At 40.5% G+C, this 24314-nt stretch overlaps 1 protein-coding gene across 1 annotated transcript in view; it reads right to left on the minus strand.

Annotated features, from left to right (window-relative positions):
- Nucleotides 1-23136: 23136 nt before the first annotated feature.
- The window catches only part of brinp3a.2 (bone morphogenetic protein/retinoic acid inducible neural-specific 3a, tandem duplicate 2), a 119028-nt gene continuing 117850 nt past the window's right edge, over nt 23137-24314 (minus strand). The window contains exon 7 of the mRNA XM_060918365.1: nt 23137-24253. Within this exon, the coding sequence (XP_060774348.1) occupies nt 23137-24253 (1117 nt within the window). The remainder of the gene's footprint in view (nt 24254-24314) is intronic.

The raw sequence follows: 24314 nt of genomic DNA on the forward strand, positions 1-24314 counted from the left end.
AAATGCATGCAACAATGCACCTCTCCTAATGTTTGTCAAGCTATCTAATGAGGCATAACTTTTAACATTTATAAGGAACAGAACACACTTGAACAAGTTCTTAGAAACATTTTATGATTTATTTATAATTTATAATTGTGGCCTATTCCTCCTGCGGCGCAGACACCTGTACATGGAAACAGAAAAACATAACCAAAATTAATTTGATGCAGCATTGATAAAGAAAGTCAGCAGGAGGCTATGGGTTTGACCCATATGATAAGACTCGGGGCAAGGGAGAATGGATTTTTTTATTTCATAATTTATTTAATTTACTACTTATCTGTTTTTATTTATATATATTTGAATTATTTGGACATGGGGGAAAAACTATATTTAAAATCCAAAGAGGGATGGAGGGAGGAAAATTAAAAAAAGAAAGAAATGAAATATAGAGTAGAGTATATTTGATAAAATTAAGGATATTTTTATTCAGTAAACATTTAAAAAAATGTTCTACAACACTCTAGCCTAGTGACTTACCAGTAACAAAATAGACTTGAAGTATTCAGATCCGCTCTGCATAAAGCAGCGAAATCCTCTCTCTGTCTCCTGGCAGAAAGCTCCTTGGTTTGCTTGTGTCTCAGTCACAGCTGGTATTCTGTAGAAAGACTTCTTTTCACCTTTCCCATCAGCTTTGTTAGAACCCTAACACAACACAAAAGTTTACCATTGTAGGTTTTTGATGATCCAAATGCCTCGTAGGTTCACATACCGCACGCTGCCGTTATTTCCCCCTAATCACGAGTTTGTTGGTCTTCCAATATGGCGCAGGGTTTGTTTACTTCCGGTTTCGGGTGACGTCAGTGAAAGGGGTCTAATGGGGGCATTACCGCCACCCACTGGATTGGGGTGTAAAGCAGTCTGAACAAAACGTGTAAACAAACAGGAGAAATGAACCCGTTTTTCTAACTCGTCCTCACTTAGTCTACTTTTCTTTTTTGATTAGTCTGGATTTGATATTGTAAATTTAAATGTGAATCAATGTATATTCATCGGACATGAACAAATGAATAAATCTTGAGTAATCTTGAGGGGCGTGTGTGTCCGGGGTGGGGGGGATCGAACGAACCCTCCGATCCCCCCTGGCTACGGGCCAGAATTTATTCTGAACAATTAGTTGCTCATCCTACCAATGTTGAAAACTGGCTGGCAAAAGTGACGATGGTTCAACATCGTATATTCGACCTTCTCTGACGGTCGACAGATCAACCTTTACCCATGGTGATTCAACAGTGATAAATCGACCTTCTCCGACGGCGGAGAAATCGACATTTCATGGCGCCGTTTCAGCGTTGATTTTCTGACTTACGACGGAAACCGACCATTCTGACCAAGAATCGGCGCCGTTTCAACGTCCCTCTGCTATCTGGGGTTCATTTATTCCCAAAACAAGTATACTTTTTTTTTCTTGAAACAAGATGAACTGCATTTGACAAATGTCCAAAATGTACTTACTTGTTTTTTTTTTTTTAAAACTTTTTATTTTCAAAGGTGCTCCAAATAAGACTTTTTCAAGACATTTTGTCTATACAAGATTTTCAAGCTGAACTGTCTAAAAACTAGCCTTTCTAGCTAAATGAGGTTTTGCTTGTTGGGTAATTATGTCTTATAATAAGGGTGGCTAGATGTTTTGACTAGAAAATAGACAAATAAACTTCCTAAGATTTTTATTTTTTGCAGTGTATTTTCCAACATTGATCTATGACTGTTTTATTAAGCTAAGAAATACAGAATTATCTTGCTCAGGGTTGTGGGCGCCATACATACACTCTTTGACACTGAGTGGCAATTTAGAGTCCATACTCCACCTTTTGGTGTAGTGGTTAGCGCTGTCGCCTCACAGCAAGAAGGTCCTGGGTTCGAGCCCCAGGGCCGGCGAGGGCCTTTCTGTGTGGAGTTTGCATGTTCTCCCCGTGTCCGCGTGGGTTTCCTCCGGGTGCTCCGGTTTCCCCCACAGTCCAAAGACATGCAGGTTAGGTTAACTGGTGACTCTAAATTGACCGTAGGTGTGAATGTGAGTGTGAATGGTTGTCTGTGTCTATGTGTCAGCCCTGTGATGACCTGGCGACTTGTCCAGGGTGTACCCCGCCTTTCGCCTGTATTCAGCTGGGATAGGCTCCAGCTTGCCTGCGACCCTGTAGAAGGATAAAGCGGCTAGAGATAATGAGATGAGATGAGATGAGACGCCACCTTTTCTTCCTCCTCCTTGTCCAATACTATTGCCAGGTTGGGGTCAATGTGGACCCTACTGATCCACATGTCATATTAATTGGAGCACAGTTTTATGCCAGATGCCCTTCCTGCCACAACACTCCTATTTCTGTGCTTAGAAAACAACCATTCACACACACATTCACACCTATGTGCAATTTAGAGGAGCCAATTAGCCTAACTAATGCCGCTTTTCCACTACCAACGCGGCTGAGTTGGGCTGAGTCGAGCTGAGCGGGGCTGTTGGAGTTGCATTTCGACTACAACTGCACTAAACCATGCTGGCTGGAAGTGGGTGGACACATTGGGTGGAGTTAGCGAAAGTGGGTGGACGTCACGTGATGTCGTTAGGCGGCGCAAACAGTGACATCAGTGAGCTTTTAAGCGGTAGTCTCACGACCCGAATAGTAAACAATAAACATGGAGGACATGGAGTCATTAGTGTTGCTGGTCTTGGTTCTGTGGCTTGTTGTCACCGACAACGCCAACAGATACTGGCAAGAGTGTATAGATGAGGCGAGGCGCATAATGCTTCAGAAATTCTCGTAAATCGTAATTATTCTTCTTCCGGGTTTACGGTGTTTACAGATCCCAGCGTGCTCGCGGGGCGTGTGTGGGCATGTGAGGACACTCCTCCTCACCAATCAGTGCACAGGGGAGTGTCTCCTCACGCCCCTAGCCCCACTCGGCTCGGTTTGGCTCGCTTCAGCCCCACTCCAAAACCGTGCGAGTTTTGGGTGCTAAGCAGGGCTGAAGCGAGCTGAGTCGTGCTGCTCTAAGGTAGTCGAAACGCGAGCCGTGTCAGGCTGAAGTGAGCTGAAGCGAGCTGAAGTGAGCTGAAAAAGGGTAGTGGAAAAGGTCCATAACTGTATGTCGGTGGGGGAAACAGGAGCACCCAGAGAAAACCCAAACAGACACAGGGAGAGCATGCAAACTCCACACAGAAAGTCCCCCGTTGGCCACTGGGCTCAAACCCACAATCTTGTTGCTGTGAGGTGACAGTGCTAAGCACTACACCACCATGCCACCCAGTTCATAGTCCACCTACTGGCCATTAGAAAATTGGAAGGAAGCCAGAGAACCCTGAGGAAATGCAATGGACATGGGGAGAACACACAAAACTCCACACAGACAGTAACCTAAGCTCGGGATCAAACCAAGGACCCTGGGGCTGTTAAAAGTTACCTCCTGCATCTCCATACTGTCCAAATTTATATTATGACATTACTGTGTTATCTGCATCTCATTATCTCTAGCCACTTTATCCTGTTCTACAGGATTGCAGGCAAGCTGGAGCCTATCCCAACTGACTATGGGCGAAAGGCAGGGTACACCCTGGACAAGTCGCAAGGTCATCACAGGGCTGACACATAGACACAGACAACCATTCACACTCACGGTCAATTTAGAGTCACCAGTTAACCTAACCTGCATGTCTTTGGACTGTGGGGGAAACCGGAGCACCCGGAGGAAACCCACACGGACACGGGGAGAACATGCAAACTCCACACAGAAAGGCCCTCGCCGGCCACGGGGCTCGAACCCGGACCTTCTTGCTGTGAGGCTACAGCGCTAACCACTACACCACTGTGCCGCCCCTGTTTGGAACTCGTGGGGGAAAGAAATGTCATCTGCCATTTTAGAGAATTGAGAATTCTAGAAAATGATGCACCTGAAAATCTTGGATGTTTAGATAAACAGAGTTATTTCTTGAGCTGGAGAATTTCTTCACTGTCAAATTTGTTGATGCACAAAATTGCTTTTTAGGCACTTGTACAACCTGAGCAGTCATTGTGTAGTGATAGTGTCAACCCATTTAAACTCAACACCCTTGGGAAATTTCACTGGACAGCTAAAGTAGTAGGTACACAAAATATTTGTTCTGGAAGGACTTGTTTGTTTGTCTGTATTGTTGCAAATCTGAGCAATTGGTTGCTGAATGTCAAGCTTGGGGGAAAAAAAAGAAACAAAGTATAATGCCAAGGGTGCTAGGTGCAAACTGTTTGTGTGCTTCCTGTCAGGATTGAGTGTTATGAGCACTTTGATCCATTCTTAATGGAAATGTGGATGTCAATGATAAACTCAAGCCCATCATAATTTTGTCAGATACCTGTGCACCAGAGTATTTCATCCTTTCTTTGACTAAATATTTTGTATATTTTGTATGTCAATCCAGGGAATTTCCATTGCTGATATGATACAGGATATTATACATATAAAATAAAAGTTAGTCAGTGTGTTTTTGATTTATCAAGTCAAGTCAAGTTTATTTGTATAGCGCTTTTAACAACAGACATTGTCGCAAAGCAGCTTTACAGAAAATGAAAGACTTCAAACGTGAGCTAATTTTATCCCTAATCTATCCCCAATGAGCAAGCCTGTGGCAATGGTGGTACACAGTAAAAAATGGAGTGTCAATATTGCAGTGTAAACCTATTTTCCTCTGGATAGAGTAGTTATAACACTATGCAGAGTAAAATCGTCTAAATGGTAGTGTCAAAAGTGAGAGTTAATTCCCACTTGCACACAACAACAAAATCTACTCTGCAGGGTGATGATTCCCCGCGAAAATACAATATAGAGTCAGATTAACTCTGAAAATCTTACACTATCTATAATGTTAAATATTTTTACACACCTCATTGTTAATTTTGACACAAAATAGAGTAAAATTAACTCTAAAAATCTTACACTGGCTATAGAGTAAATTTTACACTGATTTTGAGTGGGACCAAATGTTATCTGACAGAGAGTTAAATTCAACTCTTAAAGAGTAAAATTGACACTATGATTTTTACTGTGTAAATGCTCACTCAATACCTGCCATACATGCTACTACGGGCAGTCTACAGTAGAAAAAAAAAAAACTGGCAAAACCGTACTTGAGACTTGCGCGACACTTGTATGTGTTCAGTGCCATAGAAGGTCGCAGACTAGCCGTGGAGACTTTTGGTCCTGCACATGCAAATTCTATGGGTCTTGTGAAAAATCAAGAACGCATACACTACATACGGGACCAGTACTCCTTTTGTATGCCTGAACCAAGTCAGCAGCACGGCTAGTAGGGGCTTTGCGGTGACAGTAAGATGAATGAGTGATGCACCGTCATTGTACGAGTGAAGTGCCTCAGAAGTACTACACAAGTACTCCACACTTGCTATTTGTGTGGACCCCAGGACAGAAGTACATCTCACGTCCTACCCCATGTGTGGCGTGCATGCAGCGCACGTGACCCGCACGCGACATGAGGGGCAAGACTCTGGGTATATATATTGGGGAGGAACCAAGGAACCGATCATGTAACGTGTAGCATTGTAGAAGGGAAGAATTGGCTGTCGCCATACCGTCGCAACGACTGAGGGAGTTGGACCCTTATAGGCAGATGATAGAAGCTGAGGAGCAGCACAAAGTGATATTGTTCTTCAGCCCAAAAACAGATGCAAAATGCTGCAGACACGCTGGTTTTATACCCACTTCTGGCTTGCGTCACACGCAAGTATTGAGTGATTGTCACATGCTAATCATGTACATCACACGTGCTTTACAAGTACGGCCCATACTCCTAGCACAGGAAACTGGTAAAATGCAAGTCATACACACTCCACACTCAATGAACAAGCACTGACCACGTGTGTCAGACATACGCTTTTCATGGGCTAATGGAGCAATTTTTCCCACACCTGGAGGAAGTCAGGCGTGCAACTTGTACTTGACAAGTACTTTGCCCATACTCCTCCCCCAAACTTTCCCCCAGGTTCACCATGACCCTGCGGCATGGCTGCAGGCTACCAAACCCTGTGGCCCATGCATGTCCAAAACACTTATGGTGGGTTGTGAGTGTGGCATAAGGAACACCTCCCTCAGATGACACAAGGAAGAAACCTTGAGAGGAACCACACTCAAAAGGGAGCCCATCCTCTTTTGGGTGATACCAGACAATGTGATTATAAATAACTTGCCTTTATGACTGTGTCCTATAAAGTAACAAAGTATAACTGTGTAACCAGGAAAATCATTATAGTTTTAACATGAAGTCTGTTTTGTTGAAGTTATCAACTGTTCATTGTTGGAAACTTGAGTGCAAATCTGTTTATGACAACTGCAGTCCTAAAGTTAGCAAGTCAACTGTAGTCCTCAGCCATAAATGCATTACTGTAACTGTCCAGAGCGTCTTGCAAGTGCAACTTTCGACTGTCCATATGGAACCGTCCTCCACAGGAGCAATGTGATGAGACTCCAGCCAGATGTAGGGCATTAGGATGGATCAGGCAGGTCTGAGGAGCAGAAGAGGTCAGCATCACTGGTGTCTCGGGACTGACATGTAACTTGACCAAGAGAGACAGACAGAGGGAAGAGATGGGGGGGGGGGGTTGTTCGGTATGCCCAATGTCACCTAAAGAGTAAGAACAGTATACATTTTGCACGGAGTACAACCAGGGACTCTGGCAAGACTAACTATGACAGCATAACTAAAATGGAGAGCCAGAAAGTAGCACAGACATGAGGGAGCCCTGGGACATAAATCAGCCAACCACTACACTGTCAACAAACCGGAGTGAACAAGTGAGAGTGGGGGGGTGACAGTATCCATACATCCCAGTTTACCAGAAAAGTCTATGCCTGAGGACCCTCCAGATCTACTCATTTGTCTGATAAAAACTATCAACAAAAGGCTTGATGAAACAGATATGTTTTCAGCCTAGACTTAAACACTGAGACTATGTCTGAGTCCCCAATACTACTTGGAAGGCTGTTCCATAACTGTGGGACTTTGTAAGAAAAGGCTCTGCCCCCGATGTACAGTGGTGCTTGAAAGTTTGTGAACCCTTTAGAATTTTCTATATTTCTGCATAAATATGACCTAAAACATCATCAGATTTTCACACAAGTCCTAAAAGTAGATAAAGAGAACCCAGTTAAACAAATGAGACAAAAATATTATACTTGGTCATTTATGTATTGAGAAAAATGATTCAATATTACATATCTGTGAGTGGCAAAAGTATGTGAACCTTTGCTTTCAGTATCTGGTGTGACCCCCTTATGCAGCAATAACTGCAACTAAACATTTATGGTAACTGTTGATCAGTCCTGTACACTGGCTTGGGTGAATTTTAGCCCATTCCTCTGTACAGAACAGCTTCAACTCTGGGATGTTGGTGGGTTTCCTCACATGAACTGCTGGCTTCAGGTCCTTCCACAACATTTCGATTGGATTAAGGTCAGGACTTTGACTTGGCCATTCCAAAACATTCACTTTATTCTTCTTTAACCATTCTTTGGTAGAACGACTTGTGTGCTTAGGGTCATTGTCTTGCTGCATGACCCATCTTCTCTTGAGATTCAGTTCATGGACAGATGTCCTGACATTTTACTTTAGAATTCGCTGGTATAATTCAGAATTCATTGTTCCATCAATGATGGCAAGCCGTCCTGGCCCAGATGCAGCAAAACAGGCCCAAACCATGATACTACCACCACCATGTTTCACAGATGGGATAAGGTTCTTATGCTGGAATGCAGTGTTTTCCTTTCTCCAAACATAACACTTCTCATTTAAACCAAAAAGTTCTATTTTGGTCTCATCCGTCCACAAAACATTTTTCTAATAGACTTCTGGCTTGTCCACGTGATCTTTAGCAAACTGCAGACGAGCAGCAATGTTACTTTTGGAGAGCGGTGGCTTTCTCCTTGCAACCCTGCCATGCACACCATTGTTGTTCAGTGTTCTCCTGATGGTGGACTCAGAAACATTAACATTAACCAATGTGAGAGAGGCCTTCAGTTGCTTACAAGTTACCCTGTGGTCCTTTGTGACCTTGCCGACTATTACATGCCTTGCTCTTGGAGTGATCTTTGTTGGTCAACCACTCCTGGGGAGGGTAACAATGGTCTTGAATTTCCTCCATTTGTACACAACCTGTCTGACTGTGGATTGGTGGAGTCCAAACTCTTTAGAGATGGTTTTGTAACCTGTTCCAGCCTGATGAGCATCAACAATGCTTTTTCTGAGGTCCTCAGGAATCTCCTTTGTTCGTGCCATGATACACTTCCACAACCATGTGTTGTGAAGATCAGACTTTGATAGATCCCTGTTCTTTCAATAAAATAGGGTGCCCACTCACACCTGATTGTCATCCCATTGATTTGAAAACACCTGACTCTAATTTCATTTTCAAATTAACTGTTAATCCTAGAGGTTCACATACTTTTGCCACTCACAGATATGTAATATTGGATCATTTTCCTCAATAAATAAATGACCAAGTATAATATTTTTGTATCATTTGTTTAACTGGGTTCTCTTTATCTACTTTTAGGACTTGTGTGAAAATCTGATGATGTTTTAGGTCATATTTATGCAAAAATATAGAAAACTCTAAAGGGTTCACAAACTTTCAAGCACCACTGTACCCTTCACTATATGAGGTACCAACAGATAGCCTGCAACTTTTGATCTAAGTAGGCGTGGCAGATCATAAAAGACCAGAAGTTCACTCAGGTACTGTGGTGCAAGACCATTCAGTGCTTTAAAGGTCAATAACAGTATTTTATAATCAATACAAAATTTGATTGGGAGCCAGTGCAGTGTACATAAGACGGGGTGATGTGGTCATATCTTTGACTTCTAGTTCTAAAAATTTATGAACAATTTGGTTGAAGGGAAGGTTTTAAATGATTGGCATATCAGAGAGAGGGATAGGAAGACAATTTTCTGCGTGCATAGTGATGCATGCTGAGGCTTGTAAAAGTAATGATGTGGATCTCTCAGACAGTTTTATGTGTATGCCTCTGGCTCTACAGCGTTCCATAAACACACTAGCTGAGTTATTGGTCAGCACATTGGATATTATTTCTTAACAAACAAACAAATAAGTTGGAAGAAGACAATGGTGAATATGTCCTATGCCATCTAAATGCGTCAGCTCTAGTTAAAAATAAATAAATACATAAATAAATAAAATAATAAAAAGTAGCATATCAAGTGGACATATCCACAGTGATGTGACGTGAAGTGGGATTGAATCAGCTTGTACAAAGTACATTAGCACATAATTGTGTGTTTTCAGATTTTGAGGACCATTGGATGTAACCATTTTTTTAAAATATCTATTTTGTTGTTTCTTTTAACTAGAGTTTAATTGAAATGTTTTAAAACGCTGTCTTTTTAAATCACAGGTATCTTACCTTGGTATACTAAAATTAATGCTGTTGCCAATCAAATACATTTAAAAAGTATCATTATAGTTTTGTTCCATTTGCTGAATTGCTTCCCCCCACCCACCCACCCACACACACACACACACACACACACACACATGAACAACCTGAATTGCTGGTGAAGCATAAAGTGTCAAGAGCTTACCGATTCAGGTCCTAGGGTGTGTTGGAGCATCTATGTGAAAGGTTGAAGTCAATGATGTGAATAAAATGCTTTAAAGTTACCCAGGAATGAAATGGGGATAATGCTGTTTTATTATTTGCCATGTAAAACTGTTCATGAGACACCTGGGTTTATTCAGTCCTACTCAGCTGGTTCCAGAACCAGTAAGGGAGTTTTGTGAGCTGTTAGGGTCTGAACAGATGCTGTAGATTTTCTGTGTAGTGATTAAACCATGCAGGTAAAATAGCTTTTGTAAAGTCTATACAGAGTTAGATGAAAGACAATGTCAGTGGTTCTTTTTTAAATTGAGTCTACTGTGATTAACAAAGTCGTTAAAGCCTCTTGAAGAGAAAAAAACTTAGTAGAAGAGTGTAAATTGAGACTGATGGTGGGGTAATGATTGAATGAACAAACAAACCAAATCAAATGGTATGGATGGTGGTGCAGTGGGGAGAATTGCTGCCTCGCAGCTCCAGCGGATATTGAAGATGGATGAAAGAATGAGTGATAAAAACTACACACACTCACTGACCACCTTAATAGGAATTTGTTCTTGATTCTAGGATTCCTGTTCTTGGCTGGCAGGAGTGGAACCCAATGTGGTCTTCTGCTGTTGCATGCTGAGATGCTTTTCTACTCACCATGGTTGTAAAGATTCGTTAAGAGTTACTATATCCATCCTGGGAGCTCAAACCAGTCTGGTCATTTTCATCTGACATCGCTTACTATATCAACAAGGCATTTGTTTTCACCCACTGAACTGTAACTCACACAATGTTTTAATTTTTTTTAAATTTTATTTTATATATATATATATATATATATATAATATATATATATATATATATATATATATATATATATATATATATATATATATTTTTTTTTTTTTTTTTGGGGGGGGGGGTGTTTTTCACACCATTCTGTGTAAACTCTTGAGACTGTTGTGTGTGAATACCCCAGGAGATCAGCAGTTTCTGAAATACTCAAACCAGTCCATCTGGCACCAACACCCATGCCACAGTGAAAGTCACACTTTGAGATCACATTTTTTTTTCCCATTCTGATGTCTGAAGTGAACATTAACTGAAGCTCTTGATTTGTATCTACATGATTTGATGTATTGTGCTGCTGTCAAGGGATTGACTGATTAGAGAACTGCATAAAACAGGAGGTGCATGGGTGTTCCTGATAAAGTGGCCAGTGAGTATACATCAATCAATCAATCAATTATTGTTGAAGAAATTAATATAATATATACCAGCAACGTTTTTTTTTTTTAAATTCTAAATATATCATTTTGAGGAGAGGACTTATGGTTTGATCATAGTGTGCTCTGTCCATTTCCAAGAAAGTCAAAAGAGGAATGGCCTTCACCAAGTCATGCTGTTCTGTTTGTCCCCAGTCGCTCATTGCTGTATAAACTCAATGCACTTACTCCACAAAATTCAATGCAAATAAATTAAACATGCCTGAAAATGTCAACAGATCTGTGACCGCTCACAGATTGGGCAATTTGTGTTGCTCACACAGACAGCAATTAGTTACCAATCGATTCATTGGAGACAGAGACAAACAGAGCTAAAACTGTCCAGTGTATGTCTACTCAACCTAAAGCATTCTTATACAGTACCAGTCAAAAGTTTGGACACACCTTCTAATCCAATGTTTTTTTCTTTTTTTTTATTAATTAAAAGTCACTTCATGTCTTAAAGTAATGATGGATGTCATTTCTCTTTACTTAGTTGAGCGGTTCTTGACATACAGTTGTGGAAAAGGGCTATTTACTGTATTTTTATTATTTACTGTTTGATGGGCACCGTGGTGAGTACTGTCACCTCACAGCAAGAAGGTTCTGGGTTTGAGCCCAGTGGCTGACAGGGGCCTTTCTGTGTGGAGTTTGCATGTTCTCCCCATGTTTGCATAGGTTTCCTCCAGGTGCTCCAGTTTCCCCCACAGTCCAAAGACATCCAGTTAGGCTAATTGGCTACTCGAAATTGGCCATAAATGTGAATGGTTGTTTCCTAAGCCCAGAAATGGGAGGGTTGTGGCAGGAAGAGCATTCGGCATAAAATTATGCTCCAATTAATATGACATGTGGATCAGTAGGGTCCACATGGACCCTGACCTGGCAATAGTGCTGGACAAGGAGGAAAAAGAAGACTATTTACTTTTTGATCTCATATGCATTAAGAAGGCAGGAAATTGCACTAATTAACTTCTGATGAGACACAGCTATTAACTGAAAAGCATTTCAGGTGACTACCTCATGAAGCTGGTTTAGATAATGACAATAGTGTGCAAAGTGTCATCAAGGTGGCTATATTGAAGAATCTAAAATATGAAACATATTTTGTTTCACACTTTTTTTTTTTTTTTTTTTTTGGTGGCATGGTGGTGTAGTGGTTAGCACTGTTGCCTCACAGCAAGAAGGTTCTGGGTTTGAGCCCAGTGGCCGATGGGGGCCTTTCTGTGTAGAGTTTGCATGTTCTCCCTGTGTCTGTGTGGGTTTCCTCTGGGTGCTCCAGTTTCCTCCCACTGTCCAAAGACATGAAGGTTAGGCTAATTGGTGGCTCTAAATTGACTGTAGGTGTGAGTGTGAATGGTTGTTTGTCTCTCTGTGTCAGCCCTGTGATGATCTGACAACTTGTCCAGGGTGTACCCCACCTCTCACCCATAGTCATGTGGGATAGGCTCCAGCTTGCCTGTGACCCTGACCAGGACAAGCAGTTATGGATAATGAATGGATGGGTGGACCTGTTTTGTTTACCACATAATTCTGTTTCTGTTCCATGTGTTATTTCATAGTTTTGATGTCTTCAGTATAGTTCTACAACGTAGTCAAAATACAGAAAAAAAAAACCTATGAATGAGTAGGGGTATACAAACTTTTGACTGGCATTGTACATCCATCATGGAACAGGGATGCTTTATTAATGATAAAACTGCTTATGCACGCACAGCTTTCCACTCATAATATCTTTTCCATTTCAAATCAGGCACTTATGGAAGTGAAAGTTGGAAGTGGCCTTGTTTCTGATTCTCTTCATTACTGGTGCTGGTTCAATTCATCAAGGAGCTGAGCTACTTTTACAGCCCAAGTGTTCCTTTAGATTTTAAAGACAGTTTACCTTCATTACATTTTCAGAACAGTAAAATGTGAATGACTATAAATTTGCAGGTAATTTGCTCATATAATGCCTCATATAATATCCATTCATTATAATGCCATTCATTAGGAATTATTAGAAAATTAGAACAAGATCGTCTTTTACACTTTGTATTCCGTGCCACCAGACTCAGAAACCTTGAACTGCTGAATGCACTGATGTATTATAATCATATATTTTAATGGACCATAACAGTGAGGATTGATTTGGACCTGTAGAAAGCCTACCAAGTGGAAAACACCAAGCAGTTAATAAATTGATGTTGATGCAGGTCTGGTGTCACCATCAAAATACCATCAGTTTGTGTGACTGCATTGATCTTCCTGCAGAACCTTTGCTTCTTCCTGGTAATAAAGTTGAACACTGATTTATTGGCAGTAGACAGTTACCTTTTGCCTCCTTCACTTTTCACATGGCCTTTGTTCCTGCGGCATCATCTGTAAATCCTTGTACTGGAACGCTGGAGATGGTGCTGATGTTATTGATTACCCTTTTCTCACTGTTATGGGTTGTTTCTAAAAATCATTTACAAAAGTATGATCTGTAGTTATAGATTTGGACTTGTGTGCATGACTCCTTTTGGCAAAACAAAAGAAATGGGAGAGAGCAAATAAAAAATATAGAGAGTTTTTTTTTTTTTTAAACACAGCATAACAGCTTAAGTTTTTAATCACAACAATGCCAGTATAAAATCTATCAAAATATGGCAGGGGATATGCAGAAAGAAATCAATCTTCACATTTGATCATTTCAATAACTGAAATAAACCAATCAGTGACCAATCATTGACCAAGCGGGTAATATGTGTGGTGGACTGGAAAAAAATAAAAAACCTGCATGGGGTCAAATTCTGACATGTTCCAATATAAGATCCCATTATAGGAAAGACACCATGCTTAACTCTAGATTGGTAACCTAATCACATACAACCCTGATTCCAAAAAAGTTGGGACAAAAAGTACAAATTGTAAATAAAAACGGAATGCAATAATTTACAAATCTCAAAAACTGATATTGTATTCACAATAGAACATAGGCAACATATCAAATGTCGAAAGTGAGACATTTTGAAATTTCATGCCAAATATTGGCTCATTTGAAATTTCATGACAGCAACACATCTAAAAAGAGTTGGGACAGGGGCAATAAGAGGCTGGAAAAGTTAAAGGGACGAAAAAGAAACAGCTGGAGGACCAAATTGCAACTCATTAGGTCAATTGGCAATAGGTCATTAACATGACTGGGTATAAAAAGAGCATCTTGGAGTGGCAGCAGCTCTCAGAAGTAAAGATGGGAAGAGGATCACCAATCCCCCTAATTCTGCGCCGACAAATAGTGGAGCAATATCAGAAAGGAGTTGGACAGTGTAAAATTGCAAAGAGTTTGAACATATCATCATCTACAGTGCATAATATCATCAAAAGATTCAGAGAACCTGGAAGAATCTCTGTGCGTAAGGGTCAAGGCCGGAAAACCATACTGGGTGCCCGTGAGCTTCGGGCCCTTAGACGGCTTTGCATCACATATAGGCATGCTTCTGTATTGGAAATCACAAAATGGGCTCAGGAATATTTCCAGAGAACATTATCTGTGAAGGGGCAGCACGGTAGTGTAGTGGTTAGCGCTGTCGCCTCACAGCAAGAAGGTCCGGGTTCGAGCCCCGTGGCCGGCGAGGGCCTTTCTGTGCGGAGTTTGCATGTTCTCCCCGTGTCCGCGTGGGTTTCCTCTGGGTGCTCCGGTTTCCCCCACAGTCCAAAGACATGCAGGTTAGGTTAACTGGTGACTCTAAATTGACTGTAGGTGTGAATGTGAGTGTGAATGGTTGTCTGTGTCTGTCAGCCCTGTGATGACCTGACGACTTGTCCAGGGTGTACCCCGCCTTTCGCCCGTAGTCAGCTGGGATAGGCTCCAGCTTGCCTGCGACCCTGTAGAACAGGATAAAGTGGCTAGAGATAATGAGATGAGATGAGATTATCTGTGAACACAATTCACCGTGCCATCCGCCGTTGCCAGCTAAAACTCTATAGTTCAAAGAAGAAGCGTATCTAAACATGATCCAGAAGCGCAGATGTCTTCTCTGGGCCAAGGCTCATTTAAAATGGACTGTGGCAAAGTGGAAAACTGTTCCGTAGTCAGACGAATCAAAATTTGAAGTTCTTTATGGAAATCAGGGACGCCGTGTCAATCGGACTAAAGAGGAGAAGGACAACCCAAGTTGTTATCGGCGCTCAGTTCAGAAGCCTGCATCTCTGATGGTATGGGGTTGCATTAGTGCATGTGGCATGGGCAGCTTACACATCTGGAAAGACATCATCAATGCTGAAAGGTATATCCAGGTTCTAGAGCAACATATGCTCCCATCCAGATGACGTCTCTTGCAGGGAAGACCTTGCATTTTCCAACATAGCAATGCCAAACCACATACTGCATCAATTACAGCATCATGGCTGCGTAGAAGAAGGGTCCGGGTACTGAACTGGCCAGCCTGCAGTCCAGATCTTTCACCCATAGAAAACATTTGGCGCATCATAAAACGGAAGATATGACAAAAAAGACCTAAGACAGTTGAACAACTAGAATCCTACATTAGACAAGAATGGGTTAACATTCCTATCCCTAAACTTGAGCAACTTGTCTCCTCAGTCCCCAGACGTTTACAGACTGTTGTAAAGAGAAAAGGGGATGTCTCACAGTGGTAAACATGGCCTTGTACCAACGTTTTTGAGATGTGTTGTTGTCATGAAATTTAAAATCACCTACTTTTTCTCTTTAAATGATACATTTTCTCAGTTTAAACATTTGATATGTCATCTATGTTCTATTCTGAATAAAATATGGAATTTTGAAACTTCCACATCATTGCATTCTGTTTTTATTTACAATTTGTACTTTGTCCCAACTTTTTTGGAATCGGGGTTGTACAGTATATTAGCATACAAACACTTCTACATTTTGGAGTGTTAGAACCAGGGGTGAAAATGGACACAATTGAGATTGTATCATTGGATTTACACACAATTTTATGTCCACTACAGGTGAAGTGAATAATAATGATTACCAAATAACAATGGCACCTGTCTGTTTTAGCCAGCATTAACTGATTAACTATTTCAGCAGTCTGTGCTAAAGTAGCTCTTCTGTGGGATTGGACCATATGGGCTAGCCGTTGTGTCCCATGCAAATCAGTGAGCCTTGGACACCCATTACCCTGTCGCTGGTTCACTGGTTGACCTTCCTTGGACCACTTTTGGTAGGTGCTACCCATGGCATACCGGGAACACCCCACCAGATGTGCCATTTTGGAGATGCTCAGAACCAGTCATCTAGCCATCACAATTTGGCTCTTGTCAAAGTTGCTCAGATCCTTCCACTTGCCCATTTTTCCTGCTTCCAACACATCAACTTCAAGAACTGACTGTTCTCTTGTTGCCTAATATATTCCACCCCTTGACAGATGGCATTGTAATGAGATAATCAATGTTATTCACTTCACATGTCAGTGGTTGTAATGTTATGGCTGATCGGTGTGTTTACACACACACACACACACACACACACACACACACACACACACACACACACACACACACAGTGCTGTGCAAAAGTCTTAGGCACATGGAAAGAAAATGCTGTAGACCAATAATGGCTTAAAAATAATGAAATTAAATGTTTCAACACTTTTATTTATTTATATAAAAACACACTATCAACAGCAGTAAGCCATAATAAATGAAACAAAGTCAGTATTTGGTGTGAGATGACCCTTTGCTTAAAAAAATAAAATAAAAATAGCAGTCTCAGGTACAATGTGTGCAGTTTTATAAGGAAATGAGCTGTAGGTTTTACTGAGCATCTTGCAGAACCAGCCACACTTCTTCTGGCTACTTTGACTGTCACACTTGCTTCTTAATTTTGCAACAAAATCCAGCAGCCTTCATTATGTTTTCTTTTTTAATCTGAACAGTGCTGTCTTATGGAATATGCTGCTCAGATACAATTTTTTTTTTTCCTGTAACATTTAATTTTTTTGCTGGAAAATGAATGTTTGGAACTTTGGACTGTTTTCGTACTGACTCGATAATGTAGAAGTCATAAAATAGAAATCTATAACAAAGTTAATATAAAAAATAGGGTGTTTAAGACTTTTGCACAGTACACTGTACTATATATACAGTGCCTTGCAAAAGTATTCATACCCCTTGAACTTTTTCACATTTTTCCATCTTACAACCACAAACTTAAAAGTTTTTTTTTTTTTTTAATTGAGATTTTATGTGATAGACCAACACAGAGTAGCACATAATTATGAAGTGAAATGAAAATGATAAATGGTCCTCAAAATTTTAAACAAATAAAAATCTAAAAAATGTGATGTGCATTAGTATTCAGCCCCCCTGCGTCAATACTTTGTAGAGCCACCTTTTGCTGCAATTACAGCTGCAAGTCTTTTGTGGTATGTCTCTACCAGCTTTGCACATCTAGACACTGAAATTTTTGCCCATTCTTCTTTGCAAAATAGCTCAAGCTCAGCCAGATTGGATGGAGAGCATCTGTGAACAGCAATTTTCAAGTCTTGCCACAGATGCTCAATGGGATTTAGGTCTGGACTTTGACTGGGCCATTCTAACACATGAATTTGATCTAAACCATTCCATTGTAGCGCTGGCTGTATGTTTAGGGTCATTGTCTTGCTGGAAGGTGAATCTCCTTCTCAGTCTCAAGTCTTTTGCAGCCTCCAACAGGTTTTCTTCCAGGATTGCCCTGTATTTAGCTCCATCCATATTCCCATCAACTCTGACCAGCTTCCCTGTCCCTGCTGAAGAAAAGCATCCCCATAGCATGATGCTGCCACCACCATGTTTCACAGTGGGGATGGTGTGTGCAGGGTGATGAGCAGTGCTATTTTCCGCCACACATAGCGCTTTGCATTTAGGCCAGAAAGTTCAACTTTGGTCTCATCTGACCAAAGCACCATCTTCCACATGTTTGCTGTGTCCCCTACATGGCTTCTGGCAAACTACAAATGGGACTTCTTATGCCTGTCTTTCAACAATGGCTTTCTTCTTGCCACTCTTCCAAAAAGGCCAGATTTGTGGAGTGTACGACTTATAGTTGTCCTGTGCACAGATTCTCCCACCTGAGCTGTGGATTTCTGCAGCTTCTCCAGAGTGATCATGGGCTTCTTGGCTGCTTCTCTGACCAGTGCTCTCCTTGCTCGCTCTGTCAGTTTAGGTGGACGGCCATGTCTTGGTAGGTTTGCAATTGTGCCATACTTTTTCCATTTTTGAATGATGGATTGAACAGTGCTTCTTGAGATGTTCAGAGCTTGGGATATTTTTTTATAACCTAACCCTGCTTTAAACTTCTCCAGAACTTTATCCCTGACCTGTCTGGTGAGTTCTTTGGTCTTCATGATGCTGTTTGTTCTTCAGTGTTCTCTAACAAACCACTGAGGCCTTCACAGAACAAGCATATTTATGCTGAGAGTAAAGTACACACAGTAGGACTCTATTAACTAATTAGATGACTTCTGAAGGCAATTGATTGCACTGGATTGTATTTAGAGGTATCAGAGAACAGGGGGCTGAATACTAATGCACACCACATTTTTCAGATTTTTATTTGTTTAAAATTTTGAAGACCATTTATCATTTTCGTTTCACTTCACAATTATGTGCTACTCTGTGTTGGTCTATCACATAAAATCTCAATAAAAACTTTTAAGTTTGTGGTTGTAAGGTGGAAAAATGTGAAAAAGTTCAAGGGGTATGAATACTTTTTCAAGGCACTGTGTATATATATATATATATATATATATATGCATGCACCCACAGTCACTGGATATGAGCAATCGCGCACTATGATTAGTTACTCTACTACTCGGAGATCAGCTCATATACCATGAGTAGAGAAAAACAAAATGGCAGAGCATGTTGCTGAACCAACTGAGGATCGAATACAATCTCTACTCAAAAACAAAACCCTAAAATAAAAAAAGCAACAAAATATGAAATAAAAGTTAATTGTCATAACATATCTTTTTTTTTCAACAATTATCATCACATTTTTCACAAATTGCTACCGTCATTTCACTGGGTTGTTTACATTCTAAGTGTAAATGATTTTGTTGGAAGTTTTGTATAAAATTTTTATTTATCAAGTTTGCAAAAAATAAAAATGCTCTGTTTCTCAAAATCCAGTGAATATGGATAGAATAAAAGTTATTCCACTCATATATATATATATATATATATATATATATATATACACACACACACAATATATATATATATATATATATATATATATATATATATATATATATATATATATATATATATATATAAAATACACACAAATTTTAAAATTTAGCCACAGCAATATCTGGAAAGTTTTTCCCAGACTGCCACACGTGTAATACCAAAATTAGGTGGTGTGCTGTCTTTGCAAAGCCACTAACCAAAAAGCAATTTTGTACTTTCCTATTTGCCATTATGAAAACATGTTAACTAATTTTGTCATTACTGACAAGCACTAATTTCCCACTTTTTTTTTTCTAGGTAGCATGCTGGCTATTAGTATATGTACAGGGAGTGCAGAATTATTAGGCAAGTTGTATTTTTGAGGATTAGTTTTATTATTGAAAAACAACTATGTTCTTGATGAACCCAAAAGACTCATAAATATCAAAGCTGAGTATTTTTGGAAGTTGGAGTAGGGCTTTCTTAGTTTTAGCTGTCTTGGGAGGATATCTGTGTGTGCAGGTGACTATAACTGTGCATAATTATTAGGCAACTTAACAAAAAACAAACATATACCCATTTCACTCATTTATTTTCACCAGGGAAACCAATATAACAACTCAACATTCACTAATATACATTGCTGGCATTCAAAAAAAAAACAAAAACAAATCAGTGACTAATATAGCCGCCTTTCTTTACAAGGACACTCAAAAGCCTGCCATCCATGGATTCGGTTAGTGTTTTGATCTGTTTGCGATCAACATTGCGTGCAGCAGCAACCACAGCCTCCCAGACACTGTTCAGAGATGTGTACTGTTTCCCCTCCTTGTAGATCTCACATTTGATGAGGGACCACAGGTTTTCTATGGGGTTCAGATCAGGTGAACAAGGAGGCCACGTCATTAATCTTTCTTCCTTTAGACCCTTTCTGGCCAGCCATGCTGTGGAGTACTTGGATGCGTGTGATGGAGCATTGTCCTGCATGAAAATCATGTTTTTCTTGAAGGATGCTGACTTCTTCCTGTACCACTGCTTGAAGAAGGTGTCTTCCAAAAACTGACAATAGGACTGGGAGTTGAGCTTGACGCCATCCTCAACCCGAAAAGGTCCCACAAGCTCATCTTTGATGATACCAGCCCATACCAGTACCCCACCTCCACCTTGCTGGCGTCTGAGTCGGACTGGAGCTCTCTGCCCTTTGCTGATCCAGCCACGAGCCCATCCATCTGGCCCATCAAGACTCACTCTCATTTCATCTGTCCATAAGACCTTAGAAAAATTAGTCTTGTGATACTTCTTGGCCCAGTTTTGACGTTTCATCTTGTGTGTCTTGTTCAGTGGTGGTCGTTTTTCAGCCTTTGTTACCTTGGCCGTGTCCCTGAGTATTGCACACCTTGTGCTTTTTGACACTCCAGTGATGTTGCAGCTCTGAAATATGGCAAAACTGGTGGCGAGTGGCATCTTGGCAGCTTCACGCTTGACTTTCCTCAGTTCACGGGCAGTTAGTTTGCGCCTTTTTTTTTCAACACGCTTCTTGCGACCCTGTTGACTATTTTGAATGAAGCGCTTGATTGTTCGATGGTCACACTTCAAAAGCTGGGCAATTTTAAGAGTGCTCCATCCCTTTGCAATATATGTCACTATTTTTGACTTTTCTGAGTCCGTCAAATCCCTCTTCTGACCCATTTTGCCAAAGGAAAGGAAGTTGCCTAATAATTTTGCACACCTGATATAGGGTGTTGATGTCATTAGACCACACCCCTTTTCATTACAGAGATGCACATCACCTGGTATGCTTAATTGGTAGGAGGCTTTCAAGCCTATGCAGCTTGGAGTAGGCCAACATGCATAGAGAGGGTAATGTGGTCAACATACTCATTTGCCTAATAATTCTGCACTCCCTGTATTTTGCCACTGATTATGGCAGTGCTCATTCATTCTCACTTATTTTCACTCTATTTTACTGGTGTTCGATGTTTCCTCTGTAAATTGTTACACTGGCAGCCCTGATCAGCATGAGTGGAAGAAAAAATACTGCTATCGTAAATAGAAATGTTTGGTAAAAAGTTATATATTATACCATCTATATTCTCTGTGTCACATGTCACACATTCTAGCATTTCCGTTTCTCCTTCACTGCACAACAGTTTGACCTTTTACATTATAAAATCTATGTAATTTCCAGTTTATCAACATTTGCAGCCTGAAATAAATCATCTGTAGATTATGACAAATTATGACAAAATTGAAGGGTGTACTAATATGCATACTTCCTGACCTGCTCACCACAGTAAATGTGAATCAAATAATTGAACCAAAACAACTAAAACAAAATTGAGCATGATTTTATCGGGGGGAAAAAAAAACAGCACTGCCTGGAGGAGTTATTAAACTTTCTAGTGCACATTTACAAAGGCACTATGTTCCAACTTCAATTTAACATTCAGTGTAAAGCCCCTTTAAAATTCTAGCCTTTTTTGACACTTATACTATGTAGCTAAAAGTATGCAGACACTGAACCATCACACCTATATGTGCTTTTTGAACATCCTATCACAGATTTTGCTGTTATAATAACCTCCTCTCTTCCAGGGAGACTTTCCATTAGATTTCGGAGTGTGGATGTAGGAATTTTGTGCTCATTCAATCACAAGTGCATTCGTGAGATCAGGCACTGATAATGGGAGAGGAGGTCTGGGGTGAAGTCAGCGTTCCAGTTCATCCTAAAGGGTTGAGTTCAGTCAGGGCTCTGCGCAGGACATTTGATTTCTTCCTCTCCAATCTTGGCAAGCCATGTCTTCATGGAGCTCGCTTTGTGCTAAGAGGCACTGTCATGATGGAACAGATTTGGGTCTCTTATTAGTTCCAGTGAAGGGAAATTGTAATGATATGGCATACAAAGACATCTTATACAAGTGTGTGCTTCCAAATCTGTAGCAACAGTTTGGGGAAGGAACATATGGGTGTGATGGTCAGGTGATCACAAACTTATGGCTATAACTACTACAGTTACACATCACAAACACAAGATGTGCTCATAAAAATGTAATAATTAATAATAATAATAATAATAATAATAATAATAATAATAATAGGACTATATATGTGAAACAGGACAGAAAAATGGCAAATATACACATTTTTCTTTTGGGTCCACCGCCATCGTCCCTGTTATTAGATGCTTAACGATGTAAAGTAAAGAGAGAGAGACCGGAAGAAGTAAAGGAGATGTACAACTAAACAAGGCAACACAGAACATGAGAGAGATGTTGAAAAGCAAAAAAAAAAAAAAACAAATCCAGAAAATAATGGCAACGTGAAAGTAATATTAATAGTAACAATTAATAATTACATTCTACAACACCATCATTTGATTTGTGTGTGTGTGTGTGTGTGTGTGTGCGCATGCAAAGTAAGGCCGGTCTTTATAAAATATCAACACATCTGAGAAAGTCTAACACAACTTTACCACGGCAGTGAGCAGCACTGTTAATTTATCACATAACACATGATCTGTAATGTTAATCAACTGTGTAATTTCCTTTGTAAAAGAAAAAAAAAAATTTCCAGACAGAAGGAGACAGTTTATCATAACAAGCCATAGTGTGTTAATGAATGTTATATTCATTTTGAATCAAGCACTTATGTCATGTTTAATCTCATTTACATTTTCATTGTCACATAAAAATGACAATTTCCCAGTATGTAAATTGCTAAACTGCTAAATCAAAGAAAAATGATGAGTAAATGATGAATATTACATGAAGTTTTAATAACAATTTATCTACAAAATAAACTGACATCACTGTATTCTGTTTAAGGAATGTGCACTGTCACGGAAGCAAAACAAACAAACAAAAAAACCCCCAGAAAATTTACAGTCATATATCGCAAAGGTCCCACCAAATGTTTTAAGTGCTGCTCCATTCAAGAAAACTGACTTGCTTGGTTTTGAGTACACTTGTTTAGGAGTGAATGTGGAAAGATGTACAGTATTTAAGTTACTATTTAAGTGGTTTCTTTTATTCATGCACAGTCTCCTCTCTGTGTGTAAACATATTCTAGACGTCTGACCATTTAGTTGTTAGCTACAAAGTTTGGTTGTCTCATAATCAAGAGGGTTTGGGAGTCGGGCACTGAAGGCCTGGAGTGAAGAATGGATGCGCGCCACTTCATTTACTGTGAGTTTGAGGCGATGGCGCAGTAAGCAAGAGAACAGGTCCAGAGGCTGCTGGCCTGGTGGAGACAGTCGGTTAACACGATCTCGGATCTCTAGCAGCTGCATCAGGGCAGAATCTTGTGAGCCCTGTGTATATGGATAGTCCAGCTGCAGGATCAAGTCCCGGATTGCCTCCGGGTTGAAATGCATACTGTAACCAAAAACTTGTATGCTGTTGATTTTCATGTAGCCCAAGTTTCTAGAAGGGTCTGACATTTCCAAAGGTTCCAAGTAAACACTCTCGTTGGCAGTAGGACCTAATGTTTTAATGTGACTCCTCAGATAAATGTGAATTGTCTCAAAGAAAGTCTTCCACTTGTTGCCCAAAGTCAGGGTCCAGTTAAAACACTCAAGTGGAAGGTCCAGCTTAGTGGACTGCCAATTTGGGAATTTGTTCTCATTTACAGGTATCAACCAACTCTCTGAGTGGCTCCCACCAAAAGGATTGATGAAAAGGGTAAGGGCAGGTTCCAGGGTGCTGTTCTTAGTAAGGCAAATCTGGAGGGAGATCCCCAGGAGCATGTGCACCAGATTGGATTTGTACTTGTTGCTCTTTAGTGTGAGCAGCATTCTCTTCCTCCATGAAGGGTCGAACCAGCTGTTAAGACGCATATCATTGCTAATGAAGATAGCATGGACCTCTAAGCGACGGTCAGCCCTCTGCAGCAGGTACCGTAACTCTAAGTCCTGCAAGTCAGTCTCAAAACCCAGGTAGTTGTCAGTGGAATCAGCCACCATAGGCCGACAAGATCCTTGACTTAGCATGTAGCCGGTGTTGCAGCTACCACATCGAGTGTAGTTGTCACTGGCACAGGATGCACAAGCTGAACCCTCTCCTACAGAACATGGAGTGGGTGCCTGGCAGGAGTATTGGTCATATGCACAAATGCAGGTGTGCAGTTCCTCTGAGAAAAAGCCCAGCTGGTTGTTCTCCGAGCAGTAGAGTAATGACTGGAAATAGTTCAGCCAGTATGACCGTGGCCTACATTGCAAGTAGACAGAGTGAGGATTCAGTAACATGTTAAAAGTAGAACTCTATGGCT

Source organism: Neoarius graeffei, chromosome 4 (genome assembly GCF_027579695.1).
Source record: "Neoarius graeffei isolate fNeoGra1 chromosome 4, fNeoGra1.pri, whole genome shotgun sequence".
In the NCBI taxonomy this organism is placed as follows: domain Eukaryota; kingdom Metazoa; phylum Chordata; class Actinopteri; order Siluriformes; family Ariidae; genus Neoarius; species Neoarius graeffei.